At 36.9% G+C, this 18,688-nt stretch overlaps 1 protein-coding gene and 1 long non-coding RNA gene across 2 annotated transcripts in view; both read left to right on the forward strand.

The window, feature by feature from the left end:
* The window catches only part of LOC306845060, a 428,848-nt gene that overhangs the window by 265,581 nt on the left and 144,579 nt on the right, over nucleotides 1–18,688 (forward strand). The window lies entirely within an intron of this gene.
* On the forward strand, nucleotides 1,156–5,699 carry LOC306844992 (nuclear receptor subfamily 4 group A member 2-like). Its single transcript, XM_079377470.1, has 8 exons — nucleotides 1,156–1,282; nucleotides 1,605–1,706; nucleotides 1,989–2,854; nucleotides 3,490–3,619; nucleotides 3,755–3,918; nucleotides 4,114–4,316; nucleotides 4,393–4,571; nucleotides 4,653–5,699. The coding sequence occupies exons 3-8, from the start codon at nucleotides 1,991–1,993 to the stop codon at nucleotides 4,886–4,888; spliced, it is 1,776 nt and encodes a 591-aa protein (XP_079233596.1). The 5' UTR covers nucleotides 1,156–1,282; nucleotides 1,605–1,706; nucleotides 1,989–1,990; the 3' UTR covers nucleotides 4,889–5,699.

An 18,688-nucleotide genomic window follows, 5' to 3' on the forward strand; every position in this document is an offset into this window, starting at 1 on the left:
CAAATGGATTTGGAGCGCATGTATAGCCACAGTGTATGTTTAGACGAGTATTTTGTTATCCCAGAAAAATATATTACTTTCTCTATTATGAAATGTCAAAGAATAGCTTATCTGAGGCACTATATATAGTACAGCATGCACTTTAGAATGTTTACAAAAAAAGGTGCATTCTTCGCAAGGCACTTTATCGTGTCAGTTGCACAGGTGAGACTTTCAGCCTAAAAAAGTTCCGCGCGACCGCATCAAGCGTCATGGAGTTGGAAGCTGCTGACGTAGAGATGACGCAGCTCGCTTCAGTCCAGACAAAGTTGCCTCTGTTACCGCGGGATTCCCTTCTCACAATGGAAACAGAGAGAGAGAGCAATGGAATCAGATGAAACACATCCTAATCTATTGAAACTTTCCTTAAGAATGATGCAGGTAGAAACAGATATGGCGTCACTACTGAACAGTGTTTCTAGCCCTGCATCCTTAGATTCAAGATTATGAAGCGAGTTTTTATTGTACTTTTTACTTTACTTTACTTTATTGTATGGCTAGGCCTATTTTTTCTCTAATAAATTAAAACTAAATGGATTTCCCCCATCCAATATACAATTTCCACTAAATTCTGTAAAAGTATGGCAACAGTAGAGCAATTTGTTTTGCACCCTTCTCCATAATCTGTTTTTCACATATTTTTTTCATTGTTTTTCTTATTTAATTCCTATTGTTGTTTTTCTTTTCTTTAAATGTGTCTGTAAAAAAACAACAACCTTTAATTAATCAGCATTTATTGCTGCATTTGTTTATGAGCTGGGTATAACGGCAGATAAAATTTGATTGTTGTGCCATATGACTCCTCAAAATAGTATCAAAATTTCAGTTCATTGCTTTAAATCAGTGAGATCTGATCTCCTGTAGGTGGTTTCTATATTGGGAAACAGATAATATGTAGGAAATTCAACTCATTTGACCCAGTGGACAGTCCCGCATATGCAAACGCGCAGACGATTGGATTGCGCACAGCGCGCGATGAGCGCGCTGAAGAACATTCCCTCTGTCCAGCGATCAGCTCGCGTCAAGGGTTGACGCGCCTGACGTCACGCCCTCTTAGCACGTGGGCTGTGGCATTCAGAGTTCTCATAAACAAAAGGCACATTGCGCTCTGGCTCCAGTCTTCGCGTGCTTGTCGAAGGAGTAAGGTGCGCAAAGACAGTGGCTCTAAATGCAGACGGAACTTCTATCAACAGGAACAGCTACATGGATACATAATTTGCAACTCTTTAAATAGCGAGTTGAGGTATGTAACAGTAAAAACATGATTTTAATTTAATAAAATAGCTTTAAAAATTATTTTTAAAGTAAAATGTGTGGGAAGAATTGTAAAGCAGTGAATCTACTATTAAATACGTGACCGTTTCTTAACTTTAGCCTTTATTTTTAGGTTTTACCTTTTTTTTTTAAATATTCATTTTAATCTTGCCAACACCTGAAGATACATTTTCAAAGTCATCTTAGTGCCTTGATGTTACAAAAATACATCAAGTAACTCGTACTGACATGCTTAAAGCGTAAAATATATGAAGATGGTGTTACTGATGACAACAACATTTCTTTCACAGAAAAGCAACCGAACGGAGAGACACGCTCTGACATCAACCCCTGTTACGAGCCCTGACTTCAGAGATTGTTCCACGAGAGATAAAAGTAGCAGGTGTGCGGAGGTAAACTGAAGCAGGCCAGGGAAATGTATGTCAGAAAGTTTGCATACATTCTTTCCGATGGAAAATCATGTATTTCAATGACTACTTTTTAAGCAGAAGGTTAACTGTGGAAAATAAAAATAAAAGAGGGTTTTATTTGAAAACTGAATAAAAATTAAATGGTCTTTTATTTGCGAATAAATAAACACTTATTTCCAAAAGTGTGAAACTATAAAGCATTTGAACAAATATTATGCACCCTGTCAGAGAAAGCCATAACAATTCAGTTCTCTAACACTGCAGCCATGCCCTGCGTCCAGGCTCAATATGGGACATCACCTCCAGGAGCCAGCCCTGCATCTCAGAGTTACAGCTACAACACCACGGGAGAGTACAACTGCGACTTCCTAACACCGGAGTTTGTCAAGTTTAGCATGGACCTGACTAACGCAGAAATAGCTGTCACTTCCTCGCTCCCCAGTTTCAGCACCTTTGTGGACACCTACAGTTCCAGCTACGACGTGAAGCCTCCCTGCCTCTACCAAATGTCCCACTCTGGGGATCAGCTGTCCATCAAGGTGGAGGAGATACCCGCACACAGCTACCATCATCAGCAGCAGCATCATCATCATCAGCCCCACCAGGCTGAAGAGAGCCTACCCCATACCGGACCTATATACTATAAACCATCCTCCCCAAACATCTCCCAGTCACCAAGTTTCCCGGCGCCACCACACCACACGTGGGAAGACAGCGGGTCCCTTCACAGTTTTCATCAGAACTACCTGGCGACTTCACACATGATAGACCAGCAGCGGAAAAACGCGATGTCTCGGTTGTTCTCCTTCAAGCAGTCTCCTGTGGACACGCCGATGTCAAGCTGCCAGATGCGCTTCGATGGATCTCTGCACGTGTCCATGGGCCCGGACACCCCGGGTGCGCACCGTGCGCTGGACAGTTTTGCTTTACCGGTACCTCAGAGGAAACAGCACGCTATGGGTTTATCCCATTCGCTTAACGTCGGACACCCTTTACTGGAAAGCCCGGTGGCCTCCCCTTCGGCAAGAGGATCTCCATCCAGCGAGGGTTTGTGCGCTGTGTGCGGAGACAACGCAGCCTGCCAGCACTATGGGGTGCGCACATGCGAGGGGTGCAAAGGATTCTTCAAGGTACGTTTTTTTATCACTAATAGCCTACTACAAATATTTTATCTAAAGTAGCCTACACTTATTACAGTCATATTACATTGGGGTAAATGATTATAATTCATCGAGGGTCTGAATTTATAACCTTTTGGTTACCTGCCCAACTATGCATGGTTTAGAACTGATCTACAGTAGCCTAGACTACCCTTAATTATTTCAGTTGTATTGATTTGACCCAGTAGGTATGCACCTAGGGACACCTCCGTTCATCGCTGCCACCATTACTTTCGTCTAGAATTAAATTGGTTTGTGCTGCGAGTCATATCGCGCCTAACCGAGTGTAACGGAACTCCCAGTGGTGACATTAAGACCGCTCTTTATGTCACAGTCGTGATAGAATAATCTCGCTAATCCGACAAGAGGGGTCGCGAAGAGAGCGTCGGGGGACCCCAAATTATGGCTGCCCACGGATCTGTATTTACCGAATGTCTGCTCTGTCCGGCCCTTGAATGTATTACACAGCTTTGGATTGGAGTGCAGGCTTTGAGTGTCCTGCTCCATTGTAACGTCATACTGTGATTGCAGTTCAAGTTGTCCATGCGAATGGAGTAGATTTACATGCAATTAATACGCTACATGCATGTGCTGTTTCTTTATAGCGCACGGTGCAGAAAAACGCCAAATACGTTTGTCTGGCAAACAAAAACTGTCCTGTGGATAAAAGACGGCGAAATCGATGCCAGTATTGCCGTTTTCAAAAGTGCCTGGTCGTTGGGATGGTGAAGGAAGGTACTGTCGAGCACTTCTTTTGTTTTATTCACATGTCCAAGGCACCTTTAAAATGATACCTGTTACATTGTATTATCAAAGAGATGTGGCTTCGTATTGTGGTGCGGTGTGTATAACCAATATATATTTTTACAGTTGTAAGAACAGCCAGTTTAAAAGGTCGAAGAGGTCGACTTCCCTCCAAACCTAAAAGTCCGCAGGAAATCCCGGTCTCTATGACACCCGTCAATCTCCTGAACGCCCTAGTGAGAGCGCACATAGACTCCAACCCCTCCATGGCCCGCCTGGACTACTCTAAAGTAAGCATCAAACTTTGTGTAAAACGTTAAGATATAATGAATTAAGTAATAATTTAACAACTATTAAACATTCAATTAACATTCAAATTTTAATGATGGAATGTGAGAGAGCAAAGTTGCCTTTAATTATAAAGTTTTATTTGAACACATATTGAATTTTCTCCGATCATATTATCTTTTTGTATCAAATTCTAGTTTCAGGCGAGTCCAGAGTATCACAGAGGAGGAGATGAATCTCTGCACATTCAGCAGTTTTACGATCTTCTCACTGCTTCAATGAGCATCATTCGCGGATGGGCCGAAAAAATCCCCGGCTTTTCTGACCTGCCCAAATGCGACCAGGAACTGCTTTCCGAATCAGCCTTCCTTGAACTTTTTGTGCTGCGGCTGGCTTACAGGTAAGCAGTCATAATCTACAAAACGGACTCGCTGTTTTTTTTGCTAGATCTAAATAATCACTTTACCAATTTTCAGATCTAACCTGGCAGAGGACAAACTAATTTTCTGCAATGGAGTGGTTTTACACAAGTTGCAGTGCGTGCGTGGCTTTGGGGAGTGGATCGACTCTATCGTCGAGTTTTCTTCCAACCTTCAGAACATGAGCATAGACGTCTCTGCCTTCTCCTGCATAGCTGCTCTCACCATAGTTACAGGTAAGACATGTCTTTACCAAGTGATGCACAGAATATACAGCGTGCTTCAGACCTCTGACGGACTGTTTCTTATCTCCACAGAGAGACACGGACTGAAAGAGCCCAAGAAAACAGAGGAACTTCAAAACAAGCTGATAAACTGTCTGAAGGATCAGGTGTCCTGCAGTGGAGACTTGTCTAAACTGTTGGAGAAGCTGCCGGAGGTGCGCGCTCTGTGCACGCAGGGACTGCAGCGCATCTTTTACTTGAAACTGGAGGATTTGGTTCCCACGCCTGCGATCATTGACAAACTCTTTCACGATACCTTACCGTTCTGAACAATCGGCTGAACTGCGACAAATTCATAAAACCTTCACGATTCCTCCAAGTGGCGGACTTGAAGAAATTATATTGCCGGATTTTTTTTTTTTTAAGTTTGGAACACGGCTGCCTGGGGACAAAAGTGAACAGCTCTGTTCGAGACAACCGCGGAGGAAATAATATCAATAGAATATTCAGAACATTGCGAATAAAAATATTGTGGAGAGCAAGGACTATTCTTATGCCTGTTTAAAGTGTATTCAGTTATATACTGAGAAAAGTGCGGTGTGGTGGAAATGTATTTGTATTGTTACGCGTCATATTTGTTTGTTACCTGCAAAGCATTTATATACAAATTCTCATGTGTTATGCAAGATGTAGCCTAATGATTTAAGGGATCAAAATCATTTCCACAAGGTACTTTAACCACTAGCAAGTCATTCTGCATTAAGAATAGAGATTGTATTGAGTGAACAGAAGGATTTTTAAAACATTTCAGATTTCAGAATGGATAAAAGCATATAGAGCACGTTTTTGTGTTTATGGTTTCATTAGTGAATTTTATTGTTATTAAGATATGAATCGCATTTTTACAGTTCAGAAAGTATGCATGGAATTCGTTATGAACTAGGCTATTAACTTTCTCCAGCACTTTGTATTAATTTCATATTGAAATAATGTTCGAGGTTTACGTGCAACTGGTTTAAAATTCTTAACATTATGCTTATATTTCAGATCATTGTTTTCTATGATGTTATGGTTTTTGCACTGCATTCTATGTTAAGCTTCTCTCATGTAGTGTATTGCTGAATAAACCTAACTATTATATATTTTCTTTTGCTTTGTCAATATGATTTACTGGTGTTCTATTAAATTTTCGAATTTGCTTATGAAAGGTTTTTCATTCTAGTAAAGTATTTCATATACTATTTAATTAAATCCTGAAACGAAAAAAAGCATCTTTTCGGCAGGAATATTTATAGGCGGCCTTTCTTCAGAAGATTTACGATTTAGGCTATATAGAACAAATAAGGAGGAATTCTTGAAAATGTCCTGCGAATAATTTCCAATGAAACTGCCACATATTATTGCAAAGAAAAAAGAAAGAAAAACTAAAAGCTCATTAGCCTAAAGCATTTAAAATGCTGTGAAATACCTTTATGACCGATCTTGTTCAAATGATTTCGAAGTCAGCCTTTAAATCTGGATTTTTTTTTCCTTAATACTCTTTTGCTTTACATTTTTTACATATAATGATGTTCAACATTCTCCCCAAATTACCACAATGATTTTTGTAGAGCAAGCAACCCTCCAGCTCTATATATAAGCGACAGTAACTGTTCTATCGTTTTACAGCAGACCCGTCTCTCGGTGTAGCCTGAACTTTTCAAAAGGTCATATCTTTATTGAACAGATGAAATAAAACACAATCAGGATGCAACAGCCTGTGGAACATTTGAAATGAGAGTGGAGACACTTTACCTCGTTATGATTTGTTCTACACAACACCAGAAAGTATAATGTGAAGGATATGCAAAAATCCAGATTTGAAGAATCAATACTTTTACACAAAGGACGTAAATATAGATTTAAAGCTAAAGTACAGCATAGATAAAAGGAGATGTAGGTCTAAAATGGACCAACTCAGTGCCAGAGTTTGTCTCTTTTGGTAAAGATTATTAAGTGAAGAAGTCTGTACCCTCTTCCTCTTTTTTATTTTATTTTATTATATAGGTGATAAAAATACAGATGAAATAATTTAAGTCATTACAGATTGTTCTGTTTGGTCCTGGCATTCAATTTAACCACTGAATGTGTTTCGCAGAATTTTTTATTTAATTGTAAACCAGTCCAAATGTCCCAGATTTCAGTTTGTTAAATGAATGATGGCCATTCCTTTAGCAGTATTCCTTTCAAGATTAGATTTCTTTCCTTTGAACAAAGTATGATTTAATTATGGGATAAAAAACAAATCAATAGTTTTGTCTGCTGCTTAATTTATATATTTGAAGATAGCTGAAAAACAGTTTAATCAGGTTTTCGAGTAAAAATTTATCTGTTTTGATGCTAGAATGCAATCGACATTGTAGATGGAATCTCTAAATGTAATTTTGAGATGTGATAGCTCTTCAAAAAGATTGTAAGAATAATTCCATCTGTTTGTAGATGGATGGTTTAAATGCAATAATGCTTGACATGTTTAGTTATGAACCAGGGACGGATTAACGCACGTGCCCAGGGCACTGGACCAGAGGGGGGCCCAGCCGAAATACCCCTACTCCCAGAACGCGATTTCAACCGTGCGCCCCCCTCAGATTTTTGAGGCAAGTGGATTTTGAATGCAGCTTCCAAAAGACAAAAAAAAGCCGAATATTATTTTTTATATTTAATAAACGATCACACCGGTGTGATTAGATCATTCAGTGCGGCACATCATCAGCTGCTAAATTAAAATCTGCATTCTCAATTTCGCGAGACAGCCGCGTTTTTCTACAGCACTGCACATTTTAACCAATCACACATGATTCTGTTGAGTTTATGAGTACAATGGCCAATAAGAGGCGTCCAGACGAGTCATCGCTGAAACAGCTGTTTTGTTCAGTGTGCGCGCTCCCTGAATGAATTCTGCTCTCTGCCGATTTCTCTCATCAGAAACAACAAAGTGCAGTAGGATGTAAGCAAGATATTAATTGCACAATGTAAGCAACTTCAGTGATTAATGGGAGTTTTTGAGAGTGCTTTAACTCTGGCTAAGTCAACGATAATGTTCTTTGATAATGTAAACGGAGCACTTACACTTAGTGCAAATAGGAAATAGCCCACCTTTTGGCAGAGGCTATTTACAATAATTCCGCCCACCAAAGTTTGAGAGGAACTGTCAAGATAATAAAAAGTTACAACGAGCTGACATCTCCAGTGGTCAAATGGTAAAGCGTGCACTGTGGTGTTTTTGACGCGATCGACCAGGGTTCAAACTTTTTGCTGCTATTTTAAATCCTGCTATTTTAACAGTGTAAATATAATCTACAGCTATTTGCACTTAGTGTAAATAACATATTGCTAAAAATACTGCTATTTTCACTTAGTGTAGATAGAATCCATTGCTATTTAAAATCTTGAAATGTTTGAAATGACCGCGATTTCAATTGAGGGGGGCCTATAATCAGTCCGTGCCCAGGGCACCTCTGCGTCACAATCCGTCCCTGTTATGAACGCATTTACATTTTCTCAATCTTAGTCAGTAAACATTCCTGCAGTATAGGTGTTTCTCTCCAGGTGTCAGGTCTCTGTCCAGTGATATGATCCTGTACCCCCCCCCCCCCCCCCCCCCCAGCTCTCTGAGGCTGGGAATATAAAATATTGATTTATGTTTGGTAGAAAGGCCTTATAAAAATGATCACATACACGAAAGGGATTTATGAGCCCCAGATCAATAGACATCCTGTTTCTCAATGCTTCGGACCATCACTAACTGTGAAATGTTAAAATAAAGAAATCAATATTATCTGAGAAATGTCAAATTTGTTATAATTATGAGGGTGAAGGACTGGCAAAAAATGTTCCTATGGGACTGGGTCTGAAAGGAGGGGTTTCAGACAGTCCCTCTTCTGAATCCAGTCTGCGTGTGTGTGTGTGTGTGTGTGTGTGTGTTGAGTGAAGCCATGCACAATGGATTTGTCATGTGGATACTTTACATGTGTGTGGATGTGAGTATGAATGAGAAACACACATTTTTTAGTGGAACATAGCCATAAAACCTGCAGGAAAAATTAAGAAAGTAATATTGGATTAATAAACTTGTATTAGGAATCAGGAACCTGCTCCTTGTCAAGCCAAACTATCATGTAAGTTTGTTCTGACAATATTGAGATTTGTTCTTATCACTTCCTTGATATTTTCCAAATATTTTTCTTGATATTTTCCAAAATGTGCACAGTCTAATGCGAGACCACAGTGACTAGATTTCTCAGAGGAGTCTCTATGGTCTAAACATGCAGATGGCCGGTCTGGAATCAAAGAAGGACCAAGGGACATGCCATTTGCTCTGAGCCCAGACCAGCACACTGACACTATGTTCAGTTATGTGTTTCATGCGGCCTTTATTAATAATTCATCTATGGTTAATAGCATTACAGAGAACTCTCTGATTCAAAGCTACAGCAGTCCACTAAGACTACAACAAAACCACATTTTATTGAGCCACATCTGTGCGTTGATAATTGAAATGTGTAAATAATTTAAAAACGACTAATAAAAAAAAAAGAAGAAAAAAACAAACAAAACAAAACAAAAATTGATTCATAAGCAGCTATGAAAATAAAATGGAAAATTTTTCATTAACCCACCCATAAAATGCCAGAAAACTCTTAATCCCAGAATTGTAAATGAAATCAATGATATAAAATGTGCTGAGCAATTAAGAGGAAATAGCACATTTGCAAATACCTTAATATTGTTTCATTCTCCTAGCTGAATTTTCCTGTTTTCCACAATACCGTGAGTGCCATGCCTTTACAGATAGTCATTTGCATGTGACCTTTAATTTAAATGTCTGGAAAGATTGAACGGCAGAGGGTTGCTATTATTTGAAGAAAGGGACTCTAGGCCAACATCCTCTATCCCTTCTCCCTTTCAGAATTCTGATAGAAAAATTTACTATTTCATTGATTAAAGCTAATCTTTATCACCATTAGAGATATTTTAGGTTATATTCACAAATTATATTCAATAAGGACAGAGACACAGTACAGCATATTGTAATAAATAAATGCAACAAATACATGCATACAACTTCTTGTGTTTTGATAATCTTCAGTGACCAGCACTATAACCCAATAATTACAACCTCTAATGTAGAACAAAATCTAAAAGTTCCATCTTTGTATCTTATTTATCCCTAAATGGCATTGGTCTAGTGATATTAGTATCGTAAAGGTAAATATAAAAATATACATATTAGTACCTTTTACTGCCCCAGTCACAGTTTTGCATCTTTTTCTGAGTGCATTGTTTTTCTAAGCATAAATAAAAGCTGAATTTAAAACTAAAATCAACTTCACTGCTGAGAAAAAGAGTCAAAAAACACTCAAGGCTTGAGTGCATAACTATTATGTTATTCATGTACAATTGAGCCAAGGCTGACAGTCTTATGTAAAACATAAGTACATACATAAGTCTTCCACCCAATTTTTGCAGTCATTAGAAGCTAGTGATAGATTATTGATTGATTTGATCTTAATTGCCAATAATACAAGGTTTTTGGTTATCTTTCTTACAGGAATAAACTATAAACTGAATAGTTCATCTAAAAATTCAAAGTCTGTCTCTGCAGAGGATATTTTGAAGAACATAAAACAGAATTTTCATTTTTGGGTGAGCTATCCACTTAAAATGAGTGAATAAGACGTATTTTATGTCTATTGTCTCTCGGGTTCTCTGCACATTTATCTCATCTTGTTGGCAGAATGACCACACCTATTTCTTAATCCATTAATCTGCATTTTGAATGGCACTGTAAATCAAACTATAGCCCCACCCTCCTCCCCATCATTGCACTGGAGGAGCCTCCCTCCACCTCAACCATCATATACAGATCCTGTGGTTTATGTCATGGGGGTTGGCGAGTGTGCGATCACCATGGATACATCCAAATGAAATATGACAGAGTGGATGCTGTTAATTACTCTAAAAGAAATTAAACGGAGGGGAATCAAGCTTTGAAATGTGAGTGGAATTTAAGTAGTCACGTCCTGTAATAAGGTCATCTTCCATAATAGATCAGTCTCAGTGCATTAAATAAACAGTTGACCCTTGAGAGGGAGAGACACAACCATGAACACAGTCATCTAAACAAAGTTGATTCATCTGCATTTAAATAGATGCTGCCACATGAATGAAACACACAGCAGAGGACATTACAGCTTTTAAATATGTATTTTTTTCATTTAACATCACATGTTGCCCAACATACTAATTTTGTATAGCCGGTTCTGAGGTGTCTGTAAGGCACTTAACCACAGGAATTAGTTCTGTGAACTTTGGGGCTTTTGATGTCAGTATTGATTCAGCTACAAAGCGGTAAGACCCTTATCAGAACTCACGCAGAGGATTGCTATAAGAGCCCATACTAAGAGTCTATCTGTGACCGATAGGAGCAGGATGGGGGTGGTTTGTGCAAATCCTTGCAGGGCTTAAATTGACAGCTGAGCACATGAAATATAAAGTGGACATCAAAATAAGAAATAAACAGAATCTAAACCAGCAAAATATGCTGGTGTTATTTGGAGATACAGATGCTTTATTTATGTTAAAATCAATGCAAAGACAACATACTTATCAATTATAAATCTCAACAAGACCAGATTAAACTTTTCAACTAAGATAATAGATTGTGTAAAAAATGTAAAAGATTGGATGACCAATAATTTCCTCCTATTAAATTCAGTTAAGACAGAGATATTACTTATTGGACCAAAAAACAGTACACAGAATCTCTTGGATTACAATTTGCAACTAGACGGATGTACTGTTACGTCCTCTAAAGTCAAAAATCTGGATGTTATATTAGACAGCAACTTGTCCTTTGAAAATCATATTTCCCATGTTACAAAAACAGCATTCTTCCATCTTAGAAACATTGCCAAGCTTCGAAACATGCTACCTATTTCTGATGCAGAAAAGCTAGTGCATGCATTCATGACCTCTAGACTGGACTATTGTAATGCACTGCTAGCTGGTTGTCCTGCATCTTCAATAAACAAGCTACAGATAGTCCAAAATGCAGCGGCTATAGTTCTTACCAGGTCAAGAAAATATGATCATATTACCCCAATTTTACAGTCTCTGCACTGGCTACCTATTCAGCTCCGTATCATTTACAAAATATTATTACTTGCCTATAAGGCCCTAAATGGTTTAGCACCTGCGCACCTAACTTGTCTTCTACCACGCTACAATCCAACCCGCTCCCTAAGGTCGCAAAACTCTGGACTTTTGGTAGTACCTAGGATAGCAAAGTCCACTAAAGGAGGTAGAGCTTTTCACATTTGGCTCCTAAACTTTGGAATAGCCTTCCTGATAACGTTCGGGGTTCAGACACACTCTCTCTGTTTAAATCTAGATTAAAGACACATCTCTTTAGCCAAGCATTCACATAATGCATCTTATAATCTTGTACTGCAGTTATATCTGATCAAATGTACATTATTATTATTCTTTAGCTTGGGTGGAACAAATAATGTTTGCTTAGATGGAACAGCAGCTACGCTAATGATGTCTCTATTTGTTTCTCTGTTGATTAACATCAGGACCTCAGAGGATGCCAAAGCTCAGACAACTTACAGAATTACCAAATTTTGCCATAAGTTAAATATATTAAGGTTCTGCAATATATAAATATATTGTGGAAACTTAATTTCCTGTAGAGCTGCTTTGCAACGATTTGTATTGTAAAAAGCGCTATACAAATAAACTTGAACTTGAACTTGAACTTATAAATTAACATCTTGAAATGCTTTTTTATATGTCACAACTAAAACTTTACAAAATTAGTTTTTGATTGGAGATGAAATAACCATTCAGGAATGGACCATTGGGGAATGCTTATTACGGATATATATAAAATATACCACATAGCTTACAAATTTAGTTAATTTTAAGTTAATTTTGAAGAGTTTTTTGCAAAGAAAATCTAAAAGTCTTTGCCACTTAAGGCCTTAAACATGAGATAACACACACATTAATCCTCCACTCAATATTTTCAGTCATTAGAAGCTAGTGATGGATTATTGATTGATTTTGTCTTAATTGCCAATAATACATGAAGATTTTTGGTTATCTTTCTTACAGGAATAAACTATAAACTGGCAATGGCTTAAAAGAATAGTTCACCTAAAAATGGAAATTCTGTCATCATTTACTCATGTTGTTGTAAACCTGTATGCATTTCTTTCTTCTGCAGAGGAAATTTTGAAGAACATCAATATTTTAATAAGTACCTATTTTAAAAGTATGCTAAAGTGTACTTTTTTCACAAGAGGTCTCATTTTCCCCAATGGTCATTTTATCTCCAATCATCTCTAAATAAGACCTGAAAAAAGTACACTTTAGCATACTTTTAAAATGAGTACTTATTACAGATATATCAAAGAATATACTTAAGTGCAAAGTGAATGTAATGTTTTAAGATACTTAACTAAACTGTTATTTACAATCAAATGCAGTTGTTGAACTTGAGTGTTTTTGAGAGTTCTAAATTTTACTTAAGTAGGACTTAAGCACATCTTTATATTTAATTTCATAACTCATATTATCTTTGAAATATGGTTAAAATGTATTGCTGAATGCACAGACAAGCATTTATGGTAAACTAATGAAACCTGTGTGTTCTGTATAAATATATTTAAATATAAATACATGCATAAATATATATATATATATTACACATTTGTAATGATGACGTTGCAGTTTAGAACATTTAAGTGTAATATCAAATAACAGTACAGTTAAAATCACAATCAGTACTTTCCATGTGCTTTAGCATGTTAGTTAAACCATCAAAATAAGTTTACTTCTTTAAAGCATGACAAAATAATTATAAAACATAATCATTTATAATTTGACATTATTACAAAGTTCACTTTTTAAAAGTGTGTTAAAAGTACTTAAGTATAAGAAAGACACTGTAGTCATAAAAGTGTGCTCTCCTTCAGTAAACACTTAAGTGGCCTTTTATTTCGCTATTATCTGGAAGTACAGTATTTTAAAATTTGAAGTACACTAAGCACACTTTTTTTTTCACAAGGGACATGATAGCCCTGGTGGTTTGTGCTTTCACCCATCAGCTAGCCTAAAGCTATAGGGCAAGGTTCCAATGTATTCAATCTCATGGGACATTTGAATCCCACCTAGAGTTGAGCATCGAGACAACAAAATTCACTGTGTTTGTTAGAAAGAAACTTTTTTTTGTCTTTTCCTCTAATTTAACCCTGAGGGCAGAGTTTGGAGCTGTACAGCCCATACAAATAACGAAGTGCATCTAAATAAGATTTAACTGAAATATATGCTGTCTCTATCCATTATAATTTGTTTGTATATAGATTACTATGAATGTTTTGTATATCAATAGACCTTATCAATGGAATCATTGTCCAACACAGATGGACCTCGTAAGAGGCACAGTGGGATTCTGTTCCTGGCCAGAAGAACATCAGAATACCCCACAGAGACTATACCTGTACATCCACACCTGCCTGGCCATTAACCCATTCAATTAGGGTTCTGCTAATTATCTTAATTGCATCTTTAATGAGTCCTTTAAAACAATGAAGATATCTCTTCTAGAGCAATCCAAATGCAATAGACTATTAGGCTGAGTGAAGCAATAAATACTACACTGACAAAGATTTAAGAAACACACTATCATTAGCTAAGCCAACATTGTTAAGCAAAAGATTTTTGCATTACATTATGATTATTTCATGTAGGAAGACTTTTAATGTGCTCATTTTTTTTACTTGAAAATGAGAAAACAGGCTACTCTACTGAGGATTTCCAGACTAATATATTACATATTTAATGAGTTATTATTGGGACAATTCGAATTTAATTTATATATAATATTACTATTCGCCATCAAATGCTGTTTAATCAGCTTTAATCAGCACCCACCACACATAATTCCATCTCTCTATCAAAGGACAAGTTAGAAACAGACATATTTTCCATCAAAACACTGTTTGGTTTGCGCATCATCAAGATAACACTGATAAACTCATTTTGTTTGATCACAACCAGAAATTTCAGAATATTATTGGAATATGAACAACTATAAAGAATACAGAAAGGATTGAAAGAGTAAAGATCCAAACCTAAAAAAAAATATCAATGCTGAGTGCGAATGACAAAAATGGAGATACAAAAATCAATAAGCCTGGCAGATGTGCTGATATGTATTAGCTAAAACAGATTAATTTCATACACACACCTGTCATACTTGCATTTATGCTGAACTGTGCCTCATCCTGCTTCATTGTAATGGAAAGTCTCGTATAACTAGAGCAAACAGTTTCACACTGTCTCTCCAATATGACACGGACCACTGGGAATCAGACCCTCTGTTTACCTGTGCCGTGTTAGGTCATTATTCCTCCCCATCAGTATTCAGAAAGCGATGCTCAGATTACGAACAATATGACCCAATTTGGCCTAGAGAAACACACGAAACATAGAGACACTGTTAGCATAAGCTTTTGCAGTGATGCATTATGATCTTCTTATAAACATGTCTAGGGCAAAGGCATGAGTTTCTTAACTTTGAATGGCGACATCCACCAATCAAAATTGATTCAATCTTGTTTTCTGTGCAAAAAAATGACAAAGCACTCCGCAAATGGTGATTGAGCTCTTACCGAAAGGTCATCAATTTTTTTGATTCGCAAAGGATTCATTGAACATGATGGATTGGATTCATTAATGACACATATGAAGACACACCAGATCAATCTAAATGGTAAACTGGCATCATTGTCATCATTTTGCAGCTCAGTGCTCATAAAGCCTATTAATTTGTGCTCAGAAATGATCGTATATCATTTAATGAAGATAGTATGCAGATTCAAAATGACATAAACATCAGTCACTGTTCAACACGATTTGTAGACAGGAACCCCTTTGTAGTATGTAACATGGTAAAAAGCTAATTAATCTTACGAAATCAAAAAGAGAGATGTGTAGCTTTCAGTCCATGTCTATTAGCTTTGCAGCCATTTATACGGTATTTACAGTTGACCACATTTTTTATCAGATGTCTTGCTTTTTGTTGATCAGGTGGCTGTGACATTTTCAGTGTATTCACCAAATATGCCACATATCATATATTTATAACAACTTATATTCAAGTCAAGGCTACAAATTTATAGCTCTTTATAGCCTGGTCATCCCAAAAGCCTTCCCAGGGAAATTGGCTGTCACTCATGGCCAATAAGGGCCCCAGCGTTCCTCAGATCCTTAAACTGCTGGACTGGATTGTTATTTATTATTGCTTTCATAGTGTGAACCTTTTGCTGATTGTTTACAGTGTAAATAAGTTACTCCCATAATTTGCGCAAAGTTGGATAGACTGACCACAAAATATGTATTCGCATGTCACCATGTTCACAAATTCACGTTTTTGTAGTTTACACAGATTTTGAAACCTATTTTCAGCTTACGCTTTCAGGCTCCCAAAATGCTGATGTTGTGTAAACAAATAGTCAAAATGCATAAAAAGTTTTTAGTTTTAGTTGAAGATGGTGTCAGCTAAACGGCCCCTAAATTAATCTTTTTTTTTCTTTGCTCACATTTATATATTGGGAAGATTCTGACTGGTGAAGAAGCCTGTTCTTTCATATTTAAATAAAATTAGATGATTCGTTTACCAACTCATTGTTAAAGATTGCTAGATGTAAAAAAAAAAAAAAACTTTGAAAAAATTGTTTTTTGAAGTATAAGCATTAGAGCAGTATTAGAGGATTTTATAGGACATAATAGGAAAGAAAGCACATTGCAACCATTTGAAAAATTGCTGAGTTACAGCGGGTTGTCATTTGTTCTGTCTATGGGTCTCAAGTTTTGTTAAACTTGGACATTGTGTTCAGAAGATATGGGTCAGCTTGTAAAAATAGCCATCATGTGTCCAATTAATTAGCATATATTTTCCCAATACTTCAACATGCTTTGTGGAAGATCAGCTGATTCTAGGGAGCACTGAAGGAAGCCTGGCGAGCTTGGACAATCAAATTCGAGGACTGAAACTAACCATTGCACAATGTGAAATATGATATTATTTGACCACAGTTGTTGTGAAAATATTTACATTTCCATATAGCACAAATTATGTATTAGATAATTGACTACATGGTGTACTACAGAACTACATTTCCCAGTAGCCATTTTCTCACTACTGAAGTGTAATCCAGGATGCTGGAAGGCCCAGTGCAGTGTGGTTGGTGATTCAGATTAAACTGTATCTCCCATAGGGGGGCCGCTCTGAGAGCTTAATTAAGTCGTAGGACCCTGGCAATGACAAATGACTCTTAACATGAGCATGCTAAGACACCGGTACCGCTGCCCTTTAGCTGTGCATCTTCTGTTGAGCAAAATACCACCATAGCATCCATATTTTTTTCTCCCAATTCCCTTCGCCTTAGTGCACAACCATAATTTGATGAATAATGCCACATTGTTTTGAGTCAGAGAATCTGGTCTTTTCCTGGGGGTCTTGTCCATGTTCTCATGTTTAGAGCATGACAGTGCAACACGACTGTCGGTGGGATCTTTCAGGATCCTCGCCTCTTTTGGTGTTTCCTAGCATCGGTCTATTCATCACCATCGCAAGCCTCCTGTTCTGCTCTGTGTCTTCCTTCATCACTGCAGCTAATTAAAGAGCTCGGAGGTCTGCTACTGTTTCCACTGCCTTGTATTACCATTAATTACAATGACACCTCAGATCCTCGGCATAGCAGCACAGTGATTCATGGCGCAGTGTGTCGGAGTAAGAGACTTATCTTGCACACTCACACACACTCCTGTACATATGCATGGATGCACTCACACATACACACACAAACATAATAAATTAGGCTCTACTGAAGACTGATGGCCCACAATGTAACACCATAGATCAATTAAGCACGCAGAGAACGGGAAGGCTAATCTCTGAATATAAAGAGTTGGCTTTTCTGCCTCTTTTAAAGAAACATCATATTTTGAGATTACACAAACAAATAAGGCCCTAATTGAATAGGAAAAAAATTATTTTGAGTATTTTTAATTCAATTTTGTGGAACTTTGTAACAGCACACTAAAAATATGACTGAAGAAGTTTTTTTTTTTAACAGAGTATATTCTACTGCTGGAAGGCTGTTGAATGTTAGAAGTGAGACAGAATATTGAGTGTGATCTTCCTGTGACTGAGGCCACTCCGTGTTTCCCTTCTGGGTCACAGGACTGATGGAAGATACACATCAAAGTATGAGCTCAAAGCAAAGGACTCAACATCAGCTGTGTATTTCAGACCAGTTCCATACATATATAAGAAAAAGGTTTTCTGCCTCTCAGGTTTATTTATTTATTGGAATATAGTATGTATAAAATAAGAAAAGAAAAAGATTTGTGCTCAAAAGACAAAAAAAAGTGGCTTTGGATAAAGGTGTTGGCCAAATGCAAATTTAACATAGGCTAAGTAAATAAAAATTAAGTGTTTTATTATTATTATTAAATTAATAGTTTTATTCAACATGGACAAATTAAATTGATCAAAAGTGATGGTGATGACATTTATAATGTTATTAATGATTTAAATTTAAAATAAATGCTGTTCTTTTGAAAAAAATATCACCAGGGTGTCCACACAATATTACGCAATACAACTGTTTTCAACATTGATTATCAGGAATGTTTCTTGAGCACAAAATCAGCATATTAGAATGATTTCTGGACAATCATGTGAAACTGAAGACTGGAGTAATAATGCTGAAAATTCAGCTTTGCCATCAAGGAATAAATCACATAAAATATATGCAAATAGAAAACAGTTGTAATAATATTTGACAATATTACAGTTTTTTCTGTATTTGCAATCAAATAAATGCAGTCTTGGTGCATGAGCATAACAGACTAATTTTAAAAACAAAACAAAACAAAATCTCAAACCAAACCTTTTGAATGGTACTGTACATACACATATGCATATAAAACATTATTTTCTATTTGTTTATTTTTATTTATATATATTTGTCTGATTTTGTATTTCAAAGAGCAACATCTGCCGTCTTCAT

Source organism: Barbus barbus (assembly GCF_936440315.1).
Source record: "Barbus barbus genome assembly, chromosome: 25".
In the NCBI taxonomy this organism is placed as follows: Eukaryota; Metazoa; Chordata; class Actinopteri; order Cypriniformes; family Cyprinidae; genus Barbus; species Barbus barbus.

Excerpts from the sequence above, each read along its gene's own strand:
- LOC306844992 (XM_079377470.1), top strand. The coding sequence starts at position 1,991 with ATGCCCTGCGTCCAGGCTCAATATGGGACATCACCTCCAGGAGCCAGC. Across the intron at positions 2,855-3,489 it reads GGTGCAAAGGATTCTTCAAG|CGCACGGTGCAGAAAAACGC; the intron begins GTACGTTTTTTT and ends GTTTCTTTATAG. Across the intron at positions 4,572-4,652 it reads TGCTCTCACCATAGTTACAG|AGAGACACGGACTGAAAGAG; the intron begins GTAAGACATGTC and ends TTATCTCCACAG.